General features: G+C 37.5%; 1 protein-coding gene across 1 annotated transcript in view; it reads left to right on the top strand.

The window, feature by feature from the left end:
* STX7 (syntaxin 7) overlaps window positions 1–21,954 on the top strand; it is a 75,276-nt gene that overhangs the window by 44,473 nt on the left and 8,849 nt on the right. Inside the window, exons 4-8 of the mRNA XM_053591619.1 lie at window positions 16,826–16,919; window positions 17,578–17,715; window positions 18,737–18,789; window positions 19,308–19,404; window positions 20,901–20,973. Of these exons, the coding sequence (XP_053447594.1) occupies window positions 16,826–16,919; window positions 17,578–17,715; window positions 18,737–18,789; window positions 19,308–19,404; window positions 20,901–20,973 (455 nt within the window). The remainder of the gene's footprint in view (window positions 1–16,825; window positions 16,920–17,577; window positions 17,716–18,736; window positions 18,790–19,307; window positions 19,405–20,900; window positions 20,974–21,954) is intronic.

Here is a 21,954-nt window from a genome sequence, read left to right as displayed (position 1 = left end):
TAGACCAATATCACTAATGAATATTGATGCAAAAATACTCAACAAGATCCTAATAAACAGAATCCAGCAACACATCAATTATACACCATGACCCAGTGGGTTTTATCCCAGGGTCTCAAGGCTGGTTCAATATACGTAAATCTATAAACATAATTCATCACATAAACAAATTAAAAAACAAAGACCATATGATTCTCTCAATTGATGCAGAAAAAGCTTTTGATAATATCCAGCATCCTTTCATGATCAGAACACTTAAGGAAAAGGGTATAGAAGGGACATTTCTTAAACTGATAGAGGCCATCTACAGCAAACCCACAGCCAATATCGTATTGAATGAAGTTAAATTGAAATCACTTCCACTCAGATCAGGAACCAGGCAAGGTTGCCCATTATCTGCACTGCTCTTTAACATTGTAATGGAAGTCTTAGCCATCGCCATTAGACAAGAAAAGGTGATCAAGTTATCCATATAGGGTCAGAAGAGATCAAACTTTTCACTCTTCACAGATGATATGATTGTATATCTGGAAAACACCAGGGACTCTACTACAAAACTCTTAGAAGTGATCATGGAATATACAGCAGCATCTCAGGTTACAAAATTAACATTCATAAATCAGTAGCCTTTATATATACCAACAATAGTCAAGCTGAAAAAAATGGTTAAGGACTCTATTCCGTTCACAGTAGTGCCAAAAAGATGAAATATTTGGGAGTTTTCCTAACAAAGGACATGAAAGATCTCTATAACGAGAACTATGAAACTAAGAGAAGAAATAGCTGAAAATGTTAACAAATGGAAAAACATACCATGCTCATGGCTGGGAGGAATCAACATTGTCAAAATGTCCATACTACCCAAAGCAATATACAATTTTAATGCAATCTCTATGAGAGGTCCACTGTCATACTTTAAAGATCTCAAAAAAATAATACTCTGTTTTACGTGGTCTCAGAAAAAACCCTCTAATAACCAAGACATTACTCAGAAATAAAAACAAAGCAGGAGGAATTATGCTACCAGACCTCAGACTATACTATAAATGGATAGTGATCAAAACAGCATGGTACTGGCACAAAAACAGAGAGGTAGATGTATGGAACAGAATAGAGAACTAAGAGATGAACCCAGCTACTTACCGTTATTTGATCTTTGACAAGCCAGTTAAAAACATTCAGTGGGGAAAAGATTACCTATTTAGCAAATGGTGTTGGGTGAACTGGCTGGTGACCTGTAGAAAACTGAAACTAGACCCACACCTTTCACCATTAACTAAGATAGATTGTCACTAAATTAAAGTTTTAAGACACGAATCTATAAAAATACTAGAAGAAAGTGCAGGGAAAACACTTGAAGAAATTGGCCTGGGCGAGTATTTTATGAGGAGGACCCCCCCAGGCAATTGAAGCAGCATCAAAATTACACTACTGGGACCTGATCAAACTAAAAACTTCTGCACAGCCAAGAACACAGTAAGTAAAGCAAGCAGACAGCCGCAGAATGGGAGAAGATATTTGAAGATTATGTCTCCGACAAAGGTTTAATAACCAGAATCCACAGAGAACTCAAACATATTAGCAAGAAAAGGAAAAGTGATCCCATCTCAGGGTGGGCAAGGGACTTGAAGAGAAACTTCTCTGAAGAAGACAGGCACATGGCCTACAGACATATGAAAGAATTCTCATCATCCTTAATCATCAGAGGAATGCAAATCAAAACTACTTTGAGATACCATCTAACTCCAGTAAGATTAGCGCACATCACAAAATCCCCAAACCAGAGATGTTGATGTGGATGTGGAGAAATGGGAATACTTCTGCACTGCTGGTGGGAATGCAAACTAATATGTTCCTTTTGGAAAGATGTCTGGAGATCACTTAAGGATCTAAAAATAGACCTGCCATTCAATCCTACAATTCCTCTATGGGTATATATTCAGAAGTCCAAAAATTACATTATAATAAAGATATTTGTACCAGAATGTTTATTGCTGCCCAATTCATAATTGCTAAGTCATGGAAGAAGCCCAAGTGCTCATTGACCCAGAATGGATTAATAAATTGTGGTATATGTACAGCACAGAATATTATGCAGCCTTAAGGATAGACGGAGACTTTACCTTTTATGTTTACATGGATGGAGCTCGAACATATTCTTCTTAGCAAACTATCTCAAGAATGGAAGAAAAAGTATCTAATGTACATAGTAGTACTCAGCCCTACTATGAAACTAATTTAATGCTTTCTTATGAAAGCTATAACCCAATTATATCCCAAGAAGAAGGGGAAAGGGGAGAAGGAGGGGAGGGGATGGGGGAGAATGGGTGGAAGGAGAGTAATTGGTGGGACCACACCTATAGTGCATCTTACAAGGGTACATGTGAAATTTACTAGGTGTAGAATATAAATGTCTTAACATAATAACTAAGAAAATGCCATGGAGGCTATGTTAACCTGTTTGATTAAAAGATTTCAAATGGTATATAAAACCAGCACATTGTACCCCACGATTGCATTAATGTACACAGCTAAGATTTAATAAAAAAAAAAAAACTACCCTCTGCTCTTTGATAGTTCCTTAAGACAATTAAAATTATATTCTAATGATTGAATATGATCTTTACAAAAAAATATGCAATGTGAAGCATTTACAATCATTTCTAATTTATATTGTATTTTTTAAGGTGGATAGATGTCAGGATGATAAAAAGGCTCCAAATCTAAATAATAAATCAATTATTAAAATAAAATGGAATAGAAATACACAATTTTTAATAGTTTTACTATTTTGTTAGAGTTAACAGTAAAGATTCTGAATATGTAGACAGGCTCATTAAGGTTTTCTTTTTAAAATTCTGTCCTATAAATACCAAAGGACAACTGTAATTTACGTCTTTTATTGTGCTGTGTTCCCTTTACAAGGAGATGCTATTACCTTTTCCACAGCAAACTTAAATAATAGTAAAGTTATACTGTTTTTATCTCATTCCCTCTCTCTTTTTAAAAATATAGCATGTGCGGGCAGCGCCTGTGGCTCAGTGAGTAGGGCGCCGGCCCCATATGCCGAGGGTGGCGGGTTCAAACCCAGCCCCGGCCAAACTGCAACAACAAAAAAAATAGCCGGGCGTTTTGGCGGGCGCCTGTAGTCCCAGCTACTCGGGAGGCTGAGGCAGGAGAATCGCCTAAGCCCAGGAGTTGGAGGTTGCTGTGAGCTGTGTGACGCCACGGCACTCTACCGAGGGCGGTACAGTGAGACTCTGTCTCTATGAAAAAAAAAAAAAAAAAAATATATATAGCATGTGGGTTAGAGTTTAGTATAGGCTGATATTCCTGACGATCTGCTGGCAACAGCCCAGATTCCTCAAACCCTGCCCTCTCCTCAATTCATTGATGTTGCGAGATTTCTTTGTTTTTTGGCAATGTAATTAGAAGTTTCTTTCTAACTAGTTAACTTTGTATGTTCCATTTGTCTTGCATGTGTGCATTTTTCCTGGCTCAATAAAAGTCCCTTGAGGTTTTTATTCGGCATAGCACTTCCTTGCTACCTGCTTGGCACGTGAAGCTGCTCGCCTCTATGAGCCTCATTGGTTATTTCTTTGAAAATAAGTGAGTGTAAGAGTTTACTTTTGGCACCGACCCCTGTCATCCATGGCTAGGAGAGAATGACAACAAGTGGCACCCTTTGAACAGGGACACAGCAGACTAGTGACGGTGACAATTTCCCAAAGCCCAGGAAGAAGGGGAAAAGGATGCATCCACTCATCCTGGTAAGGGACAACGGGTGCCAAGGGACAAGCCCTGGAAACTCGCAGCAAGATGGTGAATTTAGGGGAAGGCTCTTGAGATCTGTCATTTCTCTTTCTGTTCTCTTTTTCATCCTGGTTGTACCATCTGCTTGGAAAAGAGGTTCCAATTGAGAGACTCTGAGTACTCCCTGGTATGTCTCAGAGTACTTCTCAGGCCAGGTGCGATGGCTCACACCTGTAATCCTAGCACTCTGGAAGGCCGAGGCAGGTAGATTGCTTGAGCTCGTATGAGTTTGAGACCAGCTTGAGCAAAAGCGAGACCCTGTCTCTACTAAAAATAGAAAAACTGTGGCAAGAGGATTGCTTGAACTGGAGCTGGAGGTTGCTGTGAGCTGTGATGCCATGGCACTCTGCCCAGAGCGACAGCTTGAGGCTGTGTCTCAAAAAAAAAAAAAAAAAAAAAGAAAAAGAAAAAAAGAGTACTTCTCAGAGGGCAGCAACTAAGGCTTTTACTGTTCTTTTATGTCCCACGAGAAGTGGTTATTTCTGTAACAGCAAGCAGTCCAAACCAGGGTCTCATACCAGCCACCTGTGTCTGTTTTCTACAGTGTTCTTCTTTATTTTCTTATAAAATGGGACATAATCTCACTACAGAACAGAAGGCCCCTAAATACCAATTTCGAGGTCTGCTCTGAGCAGCAGGCTGTAAAGTGTCAAACCATCAATTGACAGAATTTTTAATTATACTCCAACATCAATGTCCTTGGTATCTAAGGAGGGGGTTCTCAACTTGGAAGATTGGGAAAGATTGGATGATGGCTGCACAATCTCTGGGCCCTGTAACTGTCCAACATCTTACATTATGGAATCAGTGCCACCTAGCTCTTGGCCTGATTGAAGGAAATGATCCACCAGCTCAGGCTCCCCCAGATGATTCCAAACCAGATCCTCCTTCTTAGTTACCTTCCAAAAAGGGAGCAAAGGGGTATGTTGCAGCTATTGCTCCTTTTTCTTCTGTCAATAATTTTGCCCAGCCCTTTCCTAAACTTGAGAGTTCTGTGGAGAGGTGCTTAGGAGAAGGAGCAATGGTGAACGTGTTCAGACTTTTCTCAAGACTTGGCAGCCAGGGACCCCACCATGAGAACCTCTCATTCTTGGATTTTTTTTTGTTTTGTTTTTTGTTTTTGGTTTTTGGCCGGGGCTGGGTTTGAACCCGCCACCTCCGGCATATGGGACTGGTGCCCTACTCCTTGAGCCACAGGCGCCACCCTCATACTTGGTTTTTAAAGAACTTAGAAAGAACATCATGGAGAACAGTTTGCAGAGCACTTTTACTAGGGGTATAGTAGAATCGTTGCTAATGTGTATGAAATGACACTCTGGGACAAGAACATGTTAGTTAAGACTGTTGTATTCCCTGCCCAGTAGTGTTTGGGTCCAGGAGTACTAGAATCACTATAGATAATTGTTGTGCAGGAATTCCCGTCAATTTTGACATGCTCACAGAAGATGGTCATTATGCCACCCCCCCATGCTCAAGCTAATTGTAACCCTCAAGCGCTTGTTCAGAGCTCTCAAGTGGGCCTATTGGGCTTGGGCAAAAATTCCTGATTCCCAAGCCCCTACACCCACAAGAAATGCCCTTACTATGTTTACTGATGGATCTGGGAAAAGTGGTAAAGGAGTGGTCACATGGAAAAACCTAGATAAATGAGAACATTCTATTACTACTGACCACTCAGTAGAACAAGCAGAACTTGTTGCTGCCGTTTTAGTAATACAGTCATTCCCCTTATGCCCTTTAAATATTGTGGCAGACTCTGCATATGTAGTCCATACTGTTCAAGTTATTACTGATGTACTCATCCATCAAGCTTCTGGCAGGAATTTATTTGCCTTTTTCTTTCCCCCTTCAAAACTGTTTATTAAAAAGAAGGGACCTTTTATTCACCACTCATGTTTGTTCTCATTCCAATCTCCCGGGTCCTATTACAGACAGCAGTCAGACTATGTAGTTTTATTTAATGCTACCATGTCTGCTGCCATTTAATAGCACCAATTCTTTAACCAGGGAACCAAGCATTAACTTAATCCTTTCCATTTAAATGCTCCCAAGCTCAAGACATTTTCCAGGCCTGTCCAGAATGCCAACAAACATCTGCACCTTTTCCTATGGGAGTTAACCCCTATGGTTTGCAAGACAGTGTTCTTTGGCAAATGGGTTCTACTAATTTCCCTCCTTTTGGAAAGCTTAAATATGTTCATGTTTCTGTTGATACTTATTCTGGCATGATTCATGCTGCTTGCCAAACATGCCAAGTGTAATGTATTATCTGCAATTGTTACTTTAGGACTCCCTTAACAAATAAAAACAGGCAGTGGCCCTACTTACACTTCTCATTGTTTTCTTCTATTTTGCCAACAGTGGCAAATTAAGCATATAACAGGTACCCCCTATAACTCCACAGGCCAAGCCATTGTAGATTATTCTCAGTCATTTTTAAAGTGCTAGTTAATAAAACAAAAGGAGGGGAGTATGAAAGATAAGCTCACACCACAAGAATGATGACATAAAGTTCCCTTTACTCTTAATTTTTTGAATTCTTCTAAGGAAGACACTATAGCTGCTGAAAGACATTTTACTCCCCCTAACAAGGACCCCAAACCATTGGTACTTTATAAAGAGCCTCTGGGAGGCCCTGAATGGTTGGGGCCAGTGCCCTTGTAACCTGGAAGAGGGGTTATGCTGTTGTTTTATCACCAATAGGTGCTTAGTGGGTCACAACCCACCTTATCAAAACTTATCATAAGTTGACATCAGCCAGAGAAGAATCTACTTTCTGAATTGCACAACTCCCATCTGGAAACCCAGGAATTACGGCGCAGAGTCAGTAAAGGCCAAATACCACCAAGATACCTACTACCCATAAAGATTCCATCGTTTGGGGAAGTTTAAAACATCTCATCAACCAAGCAGTAAACATCTTGGTACAAACAGGAACACGTGTAACAGCAGAAAATATTTTCCTGTTTATTGCAGCCCAATTCATAATTGCTAAGTCATGGAAAAAGCCCAAGTGCCCATCAATCCATGAATGGATTAATAAATTGTGGTATATCTATACCATGGAATATTATGCAGCCTTAAGAAAGATGGAGACTTTACCTCTTTCATGTTTACATGGATGGAGCTGGAACATATTAAAGTATCTAAAAAATGGAAGAAAAAGTATCCGATGTACTCAGCCCTACTATGAAACTAATTTATGGCTTTCATATGAAAGCTATGACCCAGTTATAACCTAAGAATATGGAGAAGGGGGAGAGGGAGGGGAGGGAGGGGGGAGGATGGACAGAGGGAGGGTGATGGGTGGGACCACACCTATGATGCATCTTACAAGGGTACATGTGAAACTTAGTAAATGTAGAATATAAATGTCTTAACACAATAACTAAGAAAATGCCAGGAAGGGATCTGGGCACCGTGAGTCGGGGGAGATAGGACTCTAGGCATCTCTGCCTGGTGGGAACTGCCTATCATCACTCCTATGAGGCTACAGGGAGTCAGCGAGAGACTTCTGGACCCCAAGAGGAGGACTAAAACAGTGGAAAACCGGCAAGTGGTCGCGTGTGTTCAATCCGTCTAAACCCGCCCACAACTTTCACAGGCACAAGATCTTAAAGAGCAAGAGGAAGTGAAAGGAAAATTAGGGCAAGGAAACAGATAAAAGAAATCACTCATGAGGAAGAATCAGCAGAAAACTCCAGGCAACATGAAGAACCAGTCCAGAACGACCCCGCCAAGGGACCATGAGGTAGCTACTGCAGAGGATTCCACCTATACAGAAATGTTAGGAATGACAGAAAGGGAATTTAGAATACACATGTTGAAAACAATGAAAGAAATGATGGAAACAATGAAGGAAACTGCTAATAAAGTGGAAAATAACCAAAAGGAAATCCAAAAACAGAATCAAATCAGAGATGAACGATATGAAGAATATAAAAAGGATATAGCAGAGCTGAAGGAAATGAAACAGTCAATCAGGGAACTTAAAGATGCAATGGAAAGTATCAGCAACAGGTTAGACCATGCAGAAGAAAGAATTTCAGAGGTAGAAGACAAAGTTTTTGAGATAACTCAGATAGTAAAAGAGGCAGAAAAGAAGAGAGAGAAAGCAGAACGTTCACTGTCAGAATTATGGGACTTTATGAAGCGTTCCAACATACGAGTTATAGGAATTCCAGAAGGGGAAGAAGAATGCCCCAGAGGAATGGAAGCCATACTAGAGAATATTATAAAAGAAAATTTCCCAAACATCACCAAAGATTCTGACACACTGCTTTCAGAGGGCTATCGGACCCCAGGTCGCCTCAACTCTAACTGAGCTTCTCCAAGACACATTGTGATGAACCTGTCCAAAGTCAAGACAAAAGAAAAGATTCTGCAAGCTGCCAGGAGTAAGCGCCAGTTGACCTACAGGGGCAAATCCATCAGAGTGACCGCAGACTTCTCTAATGAAACTTTCCAAGCAAGAAGACAATGGTCATCTACCTTTAATCTACTTAAACAGAACAATTTCCAGCCCAGAATTCTGTACCCTGCTAAGCTAAGCTTCAAAATTGATGGAGAAATCAAATCATTTATGGATATACAAACATTGAGGAAATTCGCCACAACAAGACCAGCTCTACAGGAAATACTTCAACCTGTTCTGCACACTGACCACCACAATGGATCAGCAGCAAAGTAAGAACTCAGAAATTAAAGGACAGAGCCTAACGTCCACACTGATGCAAAAGATAAAACTAAGCAATGGACTCTCACCAAATAAGACGAATAGAATACTACCACACTTATCAGTTATCTCCATAAATGTTAATGGCTTGAATTCCCCACTGAAGAGACATAGATTGGCTGACTGGATTAAAAAACACAAGCCATCCATTTGCTGTCTGCAAGAAACACACCTGGCTTCAAAAGACAAATTAAAGCTCCGAGTCAAGGGATGGAAGACAATTTTTCAGGCAAATGGAATTCAGAAGAAAAGAGGAGTTGCAATCTTATTTTCAGATACATGTGGATTTAAAGCAACTAAAGTAAAAAAAGACAAAGATGGCCACTTTATATTGGTCAAGGGAAAACTACAACAAGAAGACATTTCAATTCTAAATATTTATGCACCCAATTTAAATGCTCCCAGATTCTTGAAGCAGACCTTACTCAGTCTGAGCAATATGATATCTGATAATACCATCATAACAGGGGACTTTAACACACCTCTTACAGAGTTGGACAGATCCTCTAAACAGAAATTAAACAAGGATATAAGAGATTTAAATGAGACCCTAGAACAACTATGCTTGATAGACGCATATAGAACACTCCACCCCAAAGATAAAGAATATACATTCTTCTCATCACCCCATGGAACATTCTCCAAAATTGATCATATCCTGGGACACAAAACAAATATCAACAGAATCAAAAGAATTGAAATTTTACCTTGTATCTTCTCAGACCATAAGGCACTAAAGGTGGAACTCAACTCTAACAAAAATGCTCGACCCCACCCAAAGGCATGGAAATTAAACAATCTTCTGTTGAATAACAGATGGGTGCAGGAAGAAATAAAACAGGAAATCATTAACTTTCTTGAGCACAACAACAATGAAGACACAAGCTACCAAAACCTGTGGGATACTGCAAAAGCAGTTTTGAGAGGAAAATTCATCGCTTTAGATGCCTACATTCGAAAAACAGAAAGAGAGCACATCAACAGTCTCACAAGAGATCTTATGGAATTGGAAAAAGAAGAACAATCTAAGCCTAAACTCAGTAGAAGAAAAGAAATATCCAAAATCAAATCAGAGATCAATGAAATTGAAAACAAAAGAATCATTCAGAAAATTAATGAAACAAGGAGTTGGTTTTTTGAAAAAATAAATAAAATAGATAAACCACTGGCCAAACTTACTAGAAATAGAAAAGTAAAATCTCTAGTAACCTCAATCAGAAACGATAAAGGGGAAATAACAACTGATCCCACAGAGATACAAGAGATCATCTCTGAATACTACCAGAAACTCTATGCCCAGAAATTTGACAATGTGAAGGAAATGGATCAATATTTGGAATCACACCCTCTCCCTAGACTTAGCCAGGAAGAAATAGACCTCCTGAACAGACCAATTTCAAGCACTGAGATCAAAGAAACAATAAAAAAGCTTCCAACTAAAAAATGCCCTGGTCCAGATGGCTTCACTCCAGAATTCTATCAAACCTTCAAGGAAGAGCTTATTCCTGTACTGCAGAAATTATTCCAAAAATTTGAGGAAGAAGGAATCTTCCCCAACACATTCTATGAAGCAAACATCACCCTGATACCAAAACCAGGAAAAGACCCAAACAAAAAGGAGAATTTCAGACCAATCTCACTCATGAATATAGATGGAAAAATTCTCAACAAAATCCTAGCCAATAGATTACAGCTTATCATCAAAAAAGTCATTCATCATGATCAAGTAGGCTTCATCCCAGGGATGCAAGGCTGGTTTAACATACGCAAGTCCATAAACGTTATCCACCATATTAACAGAGGCAAAAATAAAGATCACATGATCCTCTCAATAGATGCAGAAAAAGCATTTGATAAAATCCAGCATCCTTTTCTAATTAGAACACTGAAGAGTATAGGCATAGGTGGCACATATCTAAAACTGATTGAAGCTATCTATGACAAACCCACAGCCAATATTTTACTGAATGGAGTTAAACTGAAAGCTTTTCCTCTTAGAACTGGAACCAGACAAGGTTGTCCTCTGTCACCTTTACTATTCAACATAGTGCTGGAAGTTCTAGCCAATACAATTAGGCAAGACAAGGAAATAAAGGGAATCCAAATGGGAGCAGAGGAGGTCAAACTCTCCCTCTTTGCTGACGACATGATCTTATACTTAGAGAATCCCAGAGACTCAACCACAAGACTCCTAGAAGTCATCAAAAAATACAGTAATGTTTCAGGATATAAAATCAATGTCCACAAGTCAGTAGCCTTTGTGTACACCAATAACAGTCAAGATGAGAAGCTAATTAAGGACACAACTCCCTTCACCATAGTCTCAAAGAAAATGAAATACCTAGGAATATACCTAACGAAGGAGGTGAAGGACCTCTATAAAGAAAACTATGAACTCCTCAGAAAGGAAATAGCAGAGGATATTAACAAATGGAAGAACATACCATGCTCGTGGATGGGAAGAATCAACATTGTTAAAATGTCTATACTTCCCAAAGCAATCTACCTATTCAATGCCATTCCTATCAAAGTACCTACATCGTACTTTCAAGATTTGGAAAAAATGATTCTGCGTTTTGTATGGAACCAGAAAAAACCCCGTATAGCTAAGGCAGTTCTTAGTAACAAAAATAAAGCTGGGGGCATCAGCATACCAGATTTTAGTCTGTACTACAAAGCCATAGTGCTCAAGACAGCATGGTACTGGCACAAAAACAGAGACATAGACACTTGGAATCGAATTGAACACCAAGAAATGAAACTAACATCTTACAACCACCTAATCTTCGATAAACCAAACAAGAACTTACCTTGGGGGAAAAACTCCCTATTCAATAAATGGTGTTGGGAGAACTGGATGTCTACATGTAAAAGACTGAAACTGGACCCACACCTTTCCCCACTCACAAAAATTGATTCAAGATGGATAAAGGACTTAAATTTAAGGCATGAAACAATAAAAATCCTCAAAGAAAGCATAGGCAAAACACTGGAAGATATTGGCCTGGGGGAAGACTTCATGAAGAGGACTGCCATGGCAATTGCAACAACAACAAAAATAAACAAATGGGACTTCATTAAACTGAAAAGCTTCTGTACAGCTAAGGAGACAATAACCAAAGCAAAGAGACAACCCACACAATGGGAAAGGATATTTGCATATTTTCAATCAGACAAAAGCTTGATAACCAGGATCTATAGAGAACTCAAATTAATCCACATGAAAAAAGCCAACAATCCCTTATATCAATGGGCAAGAGACATGAATAGAACTTTCTCTAAAGACGACAGACGAATGGCTAACAAACACATGAAAAAATGTTCATCATCTCTATATATTAGAGAAATGCAAATCAAAACATCCCTGAGATATCATCTAACCCCAGTGAGAATGGCCCATATCACAAAATCTCAAAACTGCAGATGCTGGCGTGGATGTGGAGAGAAGGGAACACTTTTCCATTGCTGGTGGGACTGCAAACTAGTACAACCTTTCTGGAAGGAAGTATGGAGAAACCTCAAAGCACTCAACCTAGACCTCCCATTTGATCCTGCAATCCCATTACTGGGCATCTACCCAGAAGGAAAGAAATCCTTTTATCATAAGGACACTTGTACTAGACTGTTTACTGCAGCTCAATTTACAATCGCCAAAATGTGGAAACAGCCTAAATGCCCACCAACCCAGGAATGGATTAACAAGCTGTGGTATATGTATACCATGGAATACTATTCAGCCATTAAAAAAAATGGAGACTTTACATCCTTCGTATTAACCTGGATGGAAGTGGAAGACATTATTCTTAGTAAAGCATCACAAGAATGGAGAAGCATGAATCCTATGTACTCAATCTTGATATGAGGACAATTAATGACAATTAAGTTCATGGGGGGGAAGCAGAATGAGGGATGGAGGGAGGGGGGTGGGGCCTTAGTGTGTGTCACACTTTATGGGGGCAAGACATGATTGCAAGAGGGACTTTACCTAACAATTGTAATCAGTGTAACTGGCTTATTGTACCCTCAATGAATCCCCAACAATAAAAAAAAAAATAAAATAAAATAAAATAAAATAAAAAAAAAAAAAAGAAAATGCCAGGAAGGCTATGTTAACCAGTGTGATGAAAATGTGTCAAACGGTCTATAAAACCAGTGTATGGTGCCCCATGATTGCATTAATGTACACAGCTATGATTTAATAATAAATTAAAAAAAAAAAGAAAATATTTTCCTTTTTATGCTCACTAATGTTACTACCAGTTCTTGGGGTGGAGAGGTAATCTTTATTTTCTTCTTTTTTTTAGGATGGGTGAATGCTTCCCCTCATCTATATTGGGCCCATTTACTTGAACCACCCCTTTCTTCACCTGTTACTCGGTTGGACCTTGAGCTGCCTCTTTCTACCAACAACACAAAAATTACTGGCGGCTTTTGGCTACCACTTTTCTAGCTGTTTCTGGGACTGCAGTTCTAAATCTTGTGTCAGTGAAATGTATACCAGTAGATGGCACAAATTAACTCAGAACTGGTCTATATTAATTGAAGACACATCTTTATGTTTGGAAAAGTTTGTATCTGAACTTCTCATGTACTGTATTCCTTCTAAGCCCCAGTGGTATGTGAATTATATTTATCACAACTCCTGAATTACTGATATACCACATCAAGTCTTCATTAATGCAGTGGGAGCTGAAGTTGTCCCAGTTTCTTGAAATATTTTCTTTAAACCTTCTATCCCCATATGTAACCATCCTTGGCTTAATGGCCCAGATGCCCCTGCTTTGGATTTAAGTTGGGTCTATTGTTCTTATCCTAGCTTCACCAGAAATTATCTGCCAAACAATTCGATATTAGAAAATTGGGGGCCCCACAGGCACTTCATGTTCTTGAGCCCCATCAACCATGGGGGTTCTCTTTTCTGTATCATTATTTGGCCCACAAAGGTTAGAATCTGGCCTGGCTGGCCCACTTTTAAGAATCTGCTGGTTTCTTCCACAACCAGTTTACATTCCCCTTAAAAAAGATACGTGGAGAGCTGCTCTGTCCTTTTTCTGTCTTGGCTCTGCCGAAGAAGTTATGTTCATTTTCCTAATCATCCTCTACAATGGCTTGTTAATGACTCTGATGCTGAAGTTATGATTTGCACTTCAAAGCCTTGTATTTTTGCTTTGACCTCTCAGACTAATTTACTTCAATTTGTCAAAAAACATTCCTCCAACTAAAGCATTTCAATTTGACTTTAAAAGCCAACAGAACTTGGTTGAGTCCTTGTTTTACTTATTTTAATGTGACCCAACTTGGTCTAACTCACATATTTTAAGACAAAACTTGGATTCCAGTCAACCTCACCTGTCTTTGGGTGAAAAATAATGCTTTCTAGCAAATTACTTCCGTTTTGGGAAAACTCTAAGAGACAAATTTTTCCTCAGAGTCCTCGTAGCCTCTATAATTGCAGCTACTGCCCTTGCTGTCACACCCACAACCACCACTGTGGCTTCATCTCATTCCATTCAAACAGCCCATCCATTAAATGGCTATCTTCAAAATACTACTTCAGAAGTTCAGTCTTCAGCTACCATTGATTAGGAAATTTCAAAACGTCTTAATGTTCTTAAAGCAGCTGTTCTTTGGATGGGTGAAAGGCAAGTAGCATTCTGGACTATACAAAAATTAGTACAATAATACCTTGGAATCCGAGGTTAATCTGTTCCAAAATCTTGTTGGAATTCCAAATCGTTCGAGTTCCAAGACAGTTTACCCCCCCTTTAAATAATAGAAACTGGATTAATCTGTTCCTGGGTCCTACAACTTGAATTTTCAAAATGATTTTAACAGTAAATACCCTAGATTTTAAGGTAAAATGTTGACAAATAATATTTGAATAAAAATGCAAATCAATAAAATTTTAAAATGTAAAGGCCTGTTTTGTTCCAATTTAACACTTGGTTCAAAACATACCTTCGACTGTTTACAAACTCCTTAAATTCCTTTCCAAACTTTTCTCCTGCTTCCGAATTAGAACTGGCAGCCTCTCTGTGCATAACAACCCTGTGGATCCCAGTCCTTCTCTTAAACTTCTTGAACTGTCCCCTACTGGCTTTAGACTCCTCCTTTCAGCACCAGTATCAGGCATGACTTTCACTAATTTATCAGGGAGGACCTTGGCTTTCTCACAAATTATCATCTAGAAATCACATCACCAGCCAACTGTTTTTCCTTAATCCAAAGTAAGAGGAATTTTTCCGTCTCTTCCATACTTTTCAGTCTCCTAGAGTTCGGCATTGTAACCTGTTTCACCACAGCACTGCTTTGATAGCTTCTTTGTTTTTCAAAGTCACACAGTTGATTTAGGCATCCCAGACATAGTAGCCACACATGTGGCTACCTTCATGCTTAGTGATAAGATCTTTCTTAACTTCAACTGTAGCTCTAACAGCTTTCCTCTTACTCTTTTTTTCCTCATGGCACTTTTTAGGACCTATGACAAATACACTCAGTTAATTATATTAAAAAAACCCACAAACAGCACAAAAGCATGAAATGAGCAGCGAAAATCATGAGATGCTTTCACTACAGCTTCCGACAACGAACTGAATGACAAAGCACATGGGTGACCCAAGTGCTGGGGAAATGGACACACAAAAATGTGAACAATGTTCGGATTCCAAAGCAATGTTTGGATTTTGTACAAAATTTGCTTGAATTGTTCATTCAGATTCCAAGTTGTTCCAGTTCTGGGGCTTTCACATTCCAGGAGCAGTGCTATATGTGACCCTGATCTGTATGTGTCACACCCATCCCATTTAATATTTCTAAAAGTCAGAATTCAGTAAAATTGCACCTTCAGGGCACTTTTGAAAGACCTTTAGTTCAAGATTTATCTGTCCTCCAAAGTCAACTTACTGAAGGAGTGAAACAATTACAAGATGATGTCCGGAAACAAACTCTGGACCATCTTAATGTCATTAATTGGTTTAATCCCCAAACTTGGTTTTCTGGCCTCAATTTACAAATTGGGATTTTTGCTGCCTTTACTTTGCTTTTGTTCTGTTTTCTTACAGTGTTGAATGCTATTTACAAGTTATTCTTCCAAACAGTACACACAGAAACAATGATGGCTCTCCAGTTTTCACAACTCCCAGAACCTCCTACTACGTAACAAAACCGTCATCTTTCTACTATTTTTCCTTTCAATAAAATTTAATTGTAATAAAACAAAAAGGGGGGAGATGTGAGTTAGAGTTTAATGTTGGCTGACATACCTGAGGATCAGTTGGCAACAGCCTGTATTCCTCAAACCCTGCTCTATGTTGAACACAGTACCTATAGATTTGTGCATCATATGCTGGAAAAGGCTCAAGGGTTAAAGTTGCTTAAGGGTTAAGATAGAGATTAGCAGCATAGCATAGGGAGGTTTACCCTCCAGGTATTGTAATAATTTCTTTTTTTTACTTTATAATCTTACAATAGTTTCTTCTGTTTTTCCTTCCATTGTTTCCTCAGTTCACTGACATTGCAAGACTTCTTTGTTTTTTTGGCAATGTAACTAGAAGTTTCTTTCTATCTATAATCAACTTTGTGTGTTCCATATGTTTTGCATGTGTGCATTTTTCCTGATTCAATAAAAGACCCTTAAGGTTTTTATTTAGCATAGCACTTCCTTGCTACCTGCTTTGCCCTTGAAGCTGTTTGCCTCTCCGAACCTCATTGGTTATTTCTTTGAAAATAAGTGAGTGTTAAGAGTTTACTTTTCACACTGTCCCCTGTTTTTCCATGCCGAGGAGCAGAACAACAATAGCATATAGATGTTCATTTAGAAAAATAAAGGTACATCCAAAGCAAGGCACCTTTGTCTTGTGAACAAGACAGTCGAAGGCACCAAATCTTTACTTGCTTAGCTGGCCTCTCAGGTGTGCGATGGAAATAAAAGGTTTCCACGGTGTCAGTATCTCAAACATAAAGGATGAGGCATCCATGCACCTCTCAGTTAAGTTTCCTTCTGACTTATCTGTGTCATTAAATGGCTGCTGGTATGCTCAGTTTATTTATTTATTTCTCTATGCTCACTTACGCCGTGTGAGTGAACAGTCTGCTGTGTGGTATTAGTTCAATATTTATCAAAGATTAGGATCTGACAATTTTGTTTTGACAGAGAAGATTTAGAGCCGATCTATGAAAAAGCGATTATTCTAATATCAGGGTTGATTCAAGTGGCAGAGTTATAGCTTAAAGAAGTATATTAGTTCTTTGGCTGTAATGTGTGTTTCCTCACTTTAGGCAACAGAAGCAGCAGTATACTAACCAACTTGCCAAAGAAACAGATAAATACATTAAAGAGTTTGGATCTCTGCCCACCACCCCCAGTGAACAGGTATCAAGCTTTAAGACACATTTTTGATGTATTAAATGTGAAAGAAATCAAATACAGTGCAGGATCTTTGAACTGTTATGCTAGAAAGGAAATTAGGGGACAAAAAATTCTATTGGAGATTAGTTCACAAAATACAAAACTATATTTAATTGCTCAGGTAGTATCCTGTGGTTCAATAAAGCAAAATTATTTCCATGTGGTCGCCCTGACCCATAATTAAGTAAGCTCTCAGGAAAATGCTTCCTGAGCAATTGTTTCCCGGCCTTCCGGGGCTGACTGCATAATGCATACTCATTCAAGATGTCAGGTGTCCCAGGGGCACAGGGTTATTTCCTTGCTTCCTTAATGGAAGTTATTACTTAGGTAAAAGCATAAGGCTTTACTTGCCAAAAGAAAAGAAAAGAAAAACTACTTTAAAATAACCACAAAATCATGACTCAGTTTTTAGCAGCTTAAAAAATTTGAGGTGAGAAATCCAGTATTATGGACCTTTTGCCTCAAGGTAAATGCAGTATTTGAACATATTGTCAGAATGTTATTGAGATTACATGTTATTGAGATTAATTGGTGAGTCCTTGAAATGGGGGGAGTGAGCGACAGTTTCAGGATTTGAACTTCACAGCTTGATTCTAGTAGGTTTTTTCTTTCTTTCTTGTAGCGCCAAAGGAAAATACAAAAAGATCGCCTAGTGGCTGAATTCACAACATCACTGACAAACTTCCAGAAGGTCCAGAGGCAAGCTGCTGAGAGAGAGAAAGAGTTTGTTGCTCGAGTAAGAGCCAGTTCCAGAGTATCTGTAAGTATTTTAAATGGTATTCTAAAATGAACTTGTTATTTTCTAAGAGTCCCATAAAAGTCTACATTAGCATGATTTTTTTTTTAAGTCATAAAGATCTCTGGCTTCTTAGAAATCAACATTTGAATATTTAATTGTATTTACATATTTTTTATTTTGTTAAGTAGGATGATGATTATGTATGACTGTGATTATTTTGTCCATCTTGTACAACTAAAGATTATATAAAAGTATAGAGACATATTTTGTCAAAAATGATTAGAGATCAAATCCTGAGTAGTGTCTTCGCATTGACTTGGCACTGCGTCTCCCGTTTGTGTACGTGCTACTCTAGAGTGCACTTTACTCCTGGATTACATGATGGTGTTGGAGATGAACAGAGCAAGTAAATTTTATGAATTTAACCTCAAAACATGACCCAGTTTCAAAAATGAACATAGGCCTGGAGGAAATAAATGAAAGAGAGATTTACAGTGGAATCTTGAATTAATCTAATTTTAAATTCCCCTAGAAACTATCACAAGTTGTTTCCTTATTCCTTAACATAGGGATTCGAAGACTAGCCAGGTGTGGTGGTGCATGCCTGTAATCATAGCTACTCAGGAGGCTGAGGTAGGACAATCGCTTGAGTCTAGGAGTTTGAGACCAGCTTGGGCAACATAATAAGATCCTGTCTCAAAAAAATAAAATAAATTGGTCTGTGAAGACCACATTAAATTTTAACCCAATAATATTTGTTATTTGTCCTTTGAGAATATTTAATGAATTCCTTTGTTGTGAGTTTACGTTATAAAAGTATACAATTTTATATCCTAAAAATTATATAATTATATTACTACTTGAAGCAGTTGACCTAAAAAATTAGAACAGGAACTTCCCACTCTTTCTCTACACAACACATATACACACATGTACACAAATTGGTTTAAATTATTGTAAAGGAAAATGTGAGTGTTACTTATTTTTCTTATTTTTGCTTTCTTTGCCCCTTGTCAACCAATCCTATTACTAAATTATTCAGGGTGGTTTTCCTGAAGAGAGCTCAAAAGAAAGGAATCTTGTATCCTGGGAAAGGTAAGAAATACAAAGCATTTTGCAAATTAAAAGATAATTTTTCAAATCTTATATAGTATAGTCCCTGCAATATTAAAGCTGTCAATATAATATATCATAAATATCCTGTTACTTATGAATTGAAAACAGATAGTAAATGGAAAGATTTTCAAAATAATTAAGTATTCATTATAAAATACATAAATTATCCAAATATTTACTGACTTAATTTTTAACACAGATTATTCCCATATGTGAGGTTTAAGTCAGCCAAGATGTAATATTCAATTGCCAAATATAGCTTCCAAAAATTAAATAAAATCTCTAAACCCATTTGAGATAAAAAAAATATAAATGGAATGAAAAAAATGAAATTTGATTAACATTATCTATTATGTTCTTAGAATTTTTAAGTGAGTGGTTCTGTGACTTTAATGAACAAAACATATCCTACTTAGTAAATGTATCTTAAACAGGAAATGCGTCTCATTGTTTTGAATACCAGTCTTTGTTTCTTCCATATTCTTTCTTTCTGTTAGCCAAACTCAACCTCAAGTGCAGCTGCAGGATGAAGAAATCACAGAAGATGACCTTCGCCTTATTCATGAGAGAGAGTCTTCCATCAGGCAACTTGAAGTAAGCCTTACTATAATTATAAAGTTGGGCTGCTGCTCTGTTCTTAATGAGTTTGTTCTTAAGGTACTCAGATAATGTTGGGAGACAGGTTGAGAAAGAAAGCTAAATAAATGTATCAATTTGGTGGTATTTTTAATACATACGTTAGAATAATTCCTTTTTAGAAAAATAATCTTTTTAATATTTATGCTAGGATGAGAGAACATAGTTTCCTCTACTCCAACTTCTTGAAATTCTATTAAGTCACCTACATGTCACCTTAGTATTGAAAAAATATCAGTCTATGAAAAAACATCTCTCCAGAGAGTCTGGAATCTTCCCATGGCACATGGTACACACCATACTTGCATGAATAAGAATTTTTGCAAAGGCTTTAAAAGTATTTTATTTCTCTTTACTATATTTATGACATCAAAGAGATTTAGAGGATTTATTAAGTTGTAGTTCTTATGGAACCCACTTAGTTCCTAGAAGGGACTTACAATAGCTAACAATGACTGAAGTTTATTTAAAGACCTTCCATATATTAGGTGCTATGTGACAAATTCTTTGTGTTAATGATCTCATTTTGACATCCTCATAGAAACTCTGTGATGTAGTTAACTGTGTCATTCTCATTGCCATTTTACAGATGGGAGAAGAGATGATTCCAAGACTGTATTACATTTGAACTAAATAATATTTGTTATTCATTACTTGGCCCTTGAGAAAATTTAATGAATTCCTTCCTTGGCAATTTAGGATTCTAAATACTGTATAATTATATTTTTACTTATTCTAAAAAATTAGAATAAGGACTTGACACTTGATGATTATGTAAATGTCCTCATCCACCTGAATAAAATATTTAAGCTTTTCTCTTTAATTGAGCAAAATAATAGTTAAATATAGAAGAAAAGCAAATGTATAACTTCTTTATACAATAAATTTATGATTTATTTATCCAATAAGGACATTTATAACTTCACTAATCCATTACATGTTCAAATTTGTTAATGTGAGATTTTAAATTTATACTTAAACATTTTATTCTTTTATTTTTATTTATTTGTTTTATTAACCATTTTGAGAGCATCAGACATTTTATTCTTTTGAATTGTCAAGTCTATGTATAAATTTTTACTGGAAATATGTCATAAAATAATTAATGCTCTTATAAGCACATACTGCTTGTCGTAACAAAGATTAGATTGCATAAAATAAACTTAGTCAACCATGGCCCTTCTCTATGGTATATCTTGCATTTCCATCCTATCTCACTTGATATGTTTAATATCACAGATATTTTAGAGAAACTGGTGGTGTTTCAAAGTTTTTTTAATTAGGATTGCTCATTTGTAAAATATTTTTGTGATATGCAAAATTTGTGTGTTAAGTCTAGATTCATGCTCACCTATATGTAAGTGGTGGTTTGGGGATTTTTAATTTTCCCTTTTTGTGGAATTTCTGATTATAATAATATATGCCTTTATATAACATATGCCTTTTTCTCTTAGGCTGATATTATGGATATTAATGAAATATTTAAAGATTTGGGAATGATGATACATGAACAAGGAGATGTGATAGGTAAGACCTACTGATCGATTTTATGAGGTGCGAGCAAACAAAAAAATGTGTGAAAAAATTCCTCTTTTTCTTTGTGTTTCTCTGGAATCAAAAGTCTCTACAGCAGACAAAGCATCACCCTTGGCATTTGCTATAACAGATCTCATTTTTGGCTTTTACTGGCTGAAATGACCTCATGTACTTCAGCAACCCAAATTTAATCAGGACCTGCCACTGCCAGATCATGGAAGGCACCATGTAATATCCTTCCAGCTTATTTCCAAGGGCCTCTGGTTTCACTCTTACTTTAATCTAATTCTCATCATACCAGGGACTTTGGGGAAACTTGTGATGTTTATAATGTGTATGCTATTTTTTGGGGGGGACAGAGTCTCACTATGTTGCCCTGGGTAGAGTGCAATTGTGTCATAGCTCACAGCAACCTCAAACACTTGGACTCAAGCAATTCTCTGGCCTCAGCCTCCCTAGTAGCTGGGACTACGGGTGCCCGTCACAATGCCTGGCTATTTTTTTTGTTTGTTTAGCAGGTCCAGGCTGGGTTCGAACTCACCAGCCCCAGTGCACATGGCTGGTGCTCTAATCGCTAAGCTACAGGCACCAAGCTAACTGTGTATGGTATCTTGTCTTTTAGGTTATAAGGAATAGGTAGTCATTTGCCTGATGGTTCATTTTAATAGCTTTTTTTGTAGAGTAACTTAGTAACATTACTTAGATAGATGTTAGGAATTCTTTTAAAAAAAGAGTTGCTAAGAATCCCTTCAAGGTTTGAATGTAATAATTCTCCAATTAAGATGTAATTATCAGCATTGGTCAGGATCCTGATCATTTTTATCATTTTGAAATCTGGAGCTATCTGTGGATATGTCTAAAGATGCATTTTGTATGTTTTCTGAATTTGGTTCAATTGAAATATTTGCACCTTTAGTTTAATATAACAATTCTTTGTCCATTCTTAATCCTCCTCTGTATCCTCAATAGATA

This window comes from Nycticebus coucang, chromosome 5, assembly GCF_027406575.1.
Source record: "Nycticebus coucang isolate mNycCou1 chromosome 5, mNycCou1.pri, whole genome shotgun sequence".
Classification (NCBI taxonomy): domain Eukaryota; kingdom Metazoa; phylum Chordata; class Mammalia; order Primates; family Lorisidae; genus Nycticebus; species Nycticebus coucang.
This window is presented reverse-complemented; position numbering and strand designations above follow the sequence as displayed.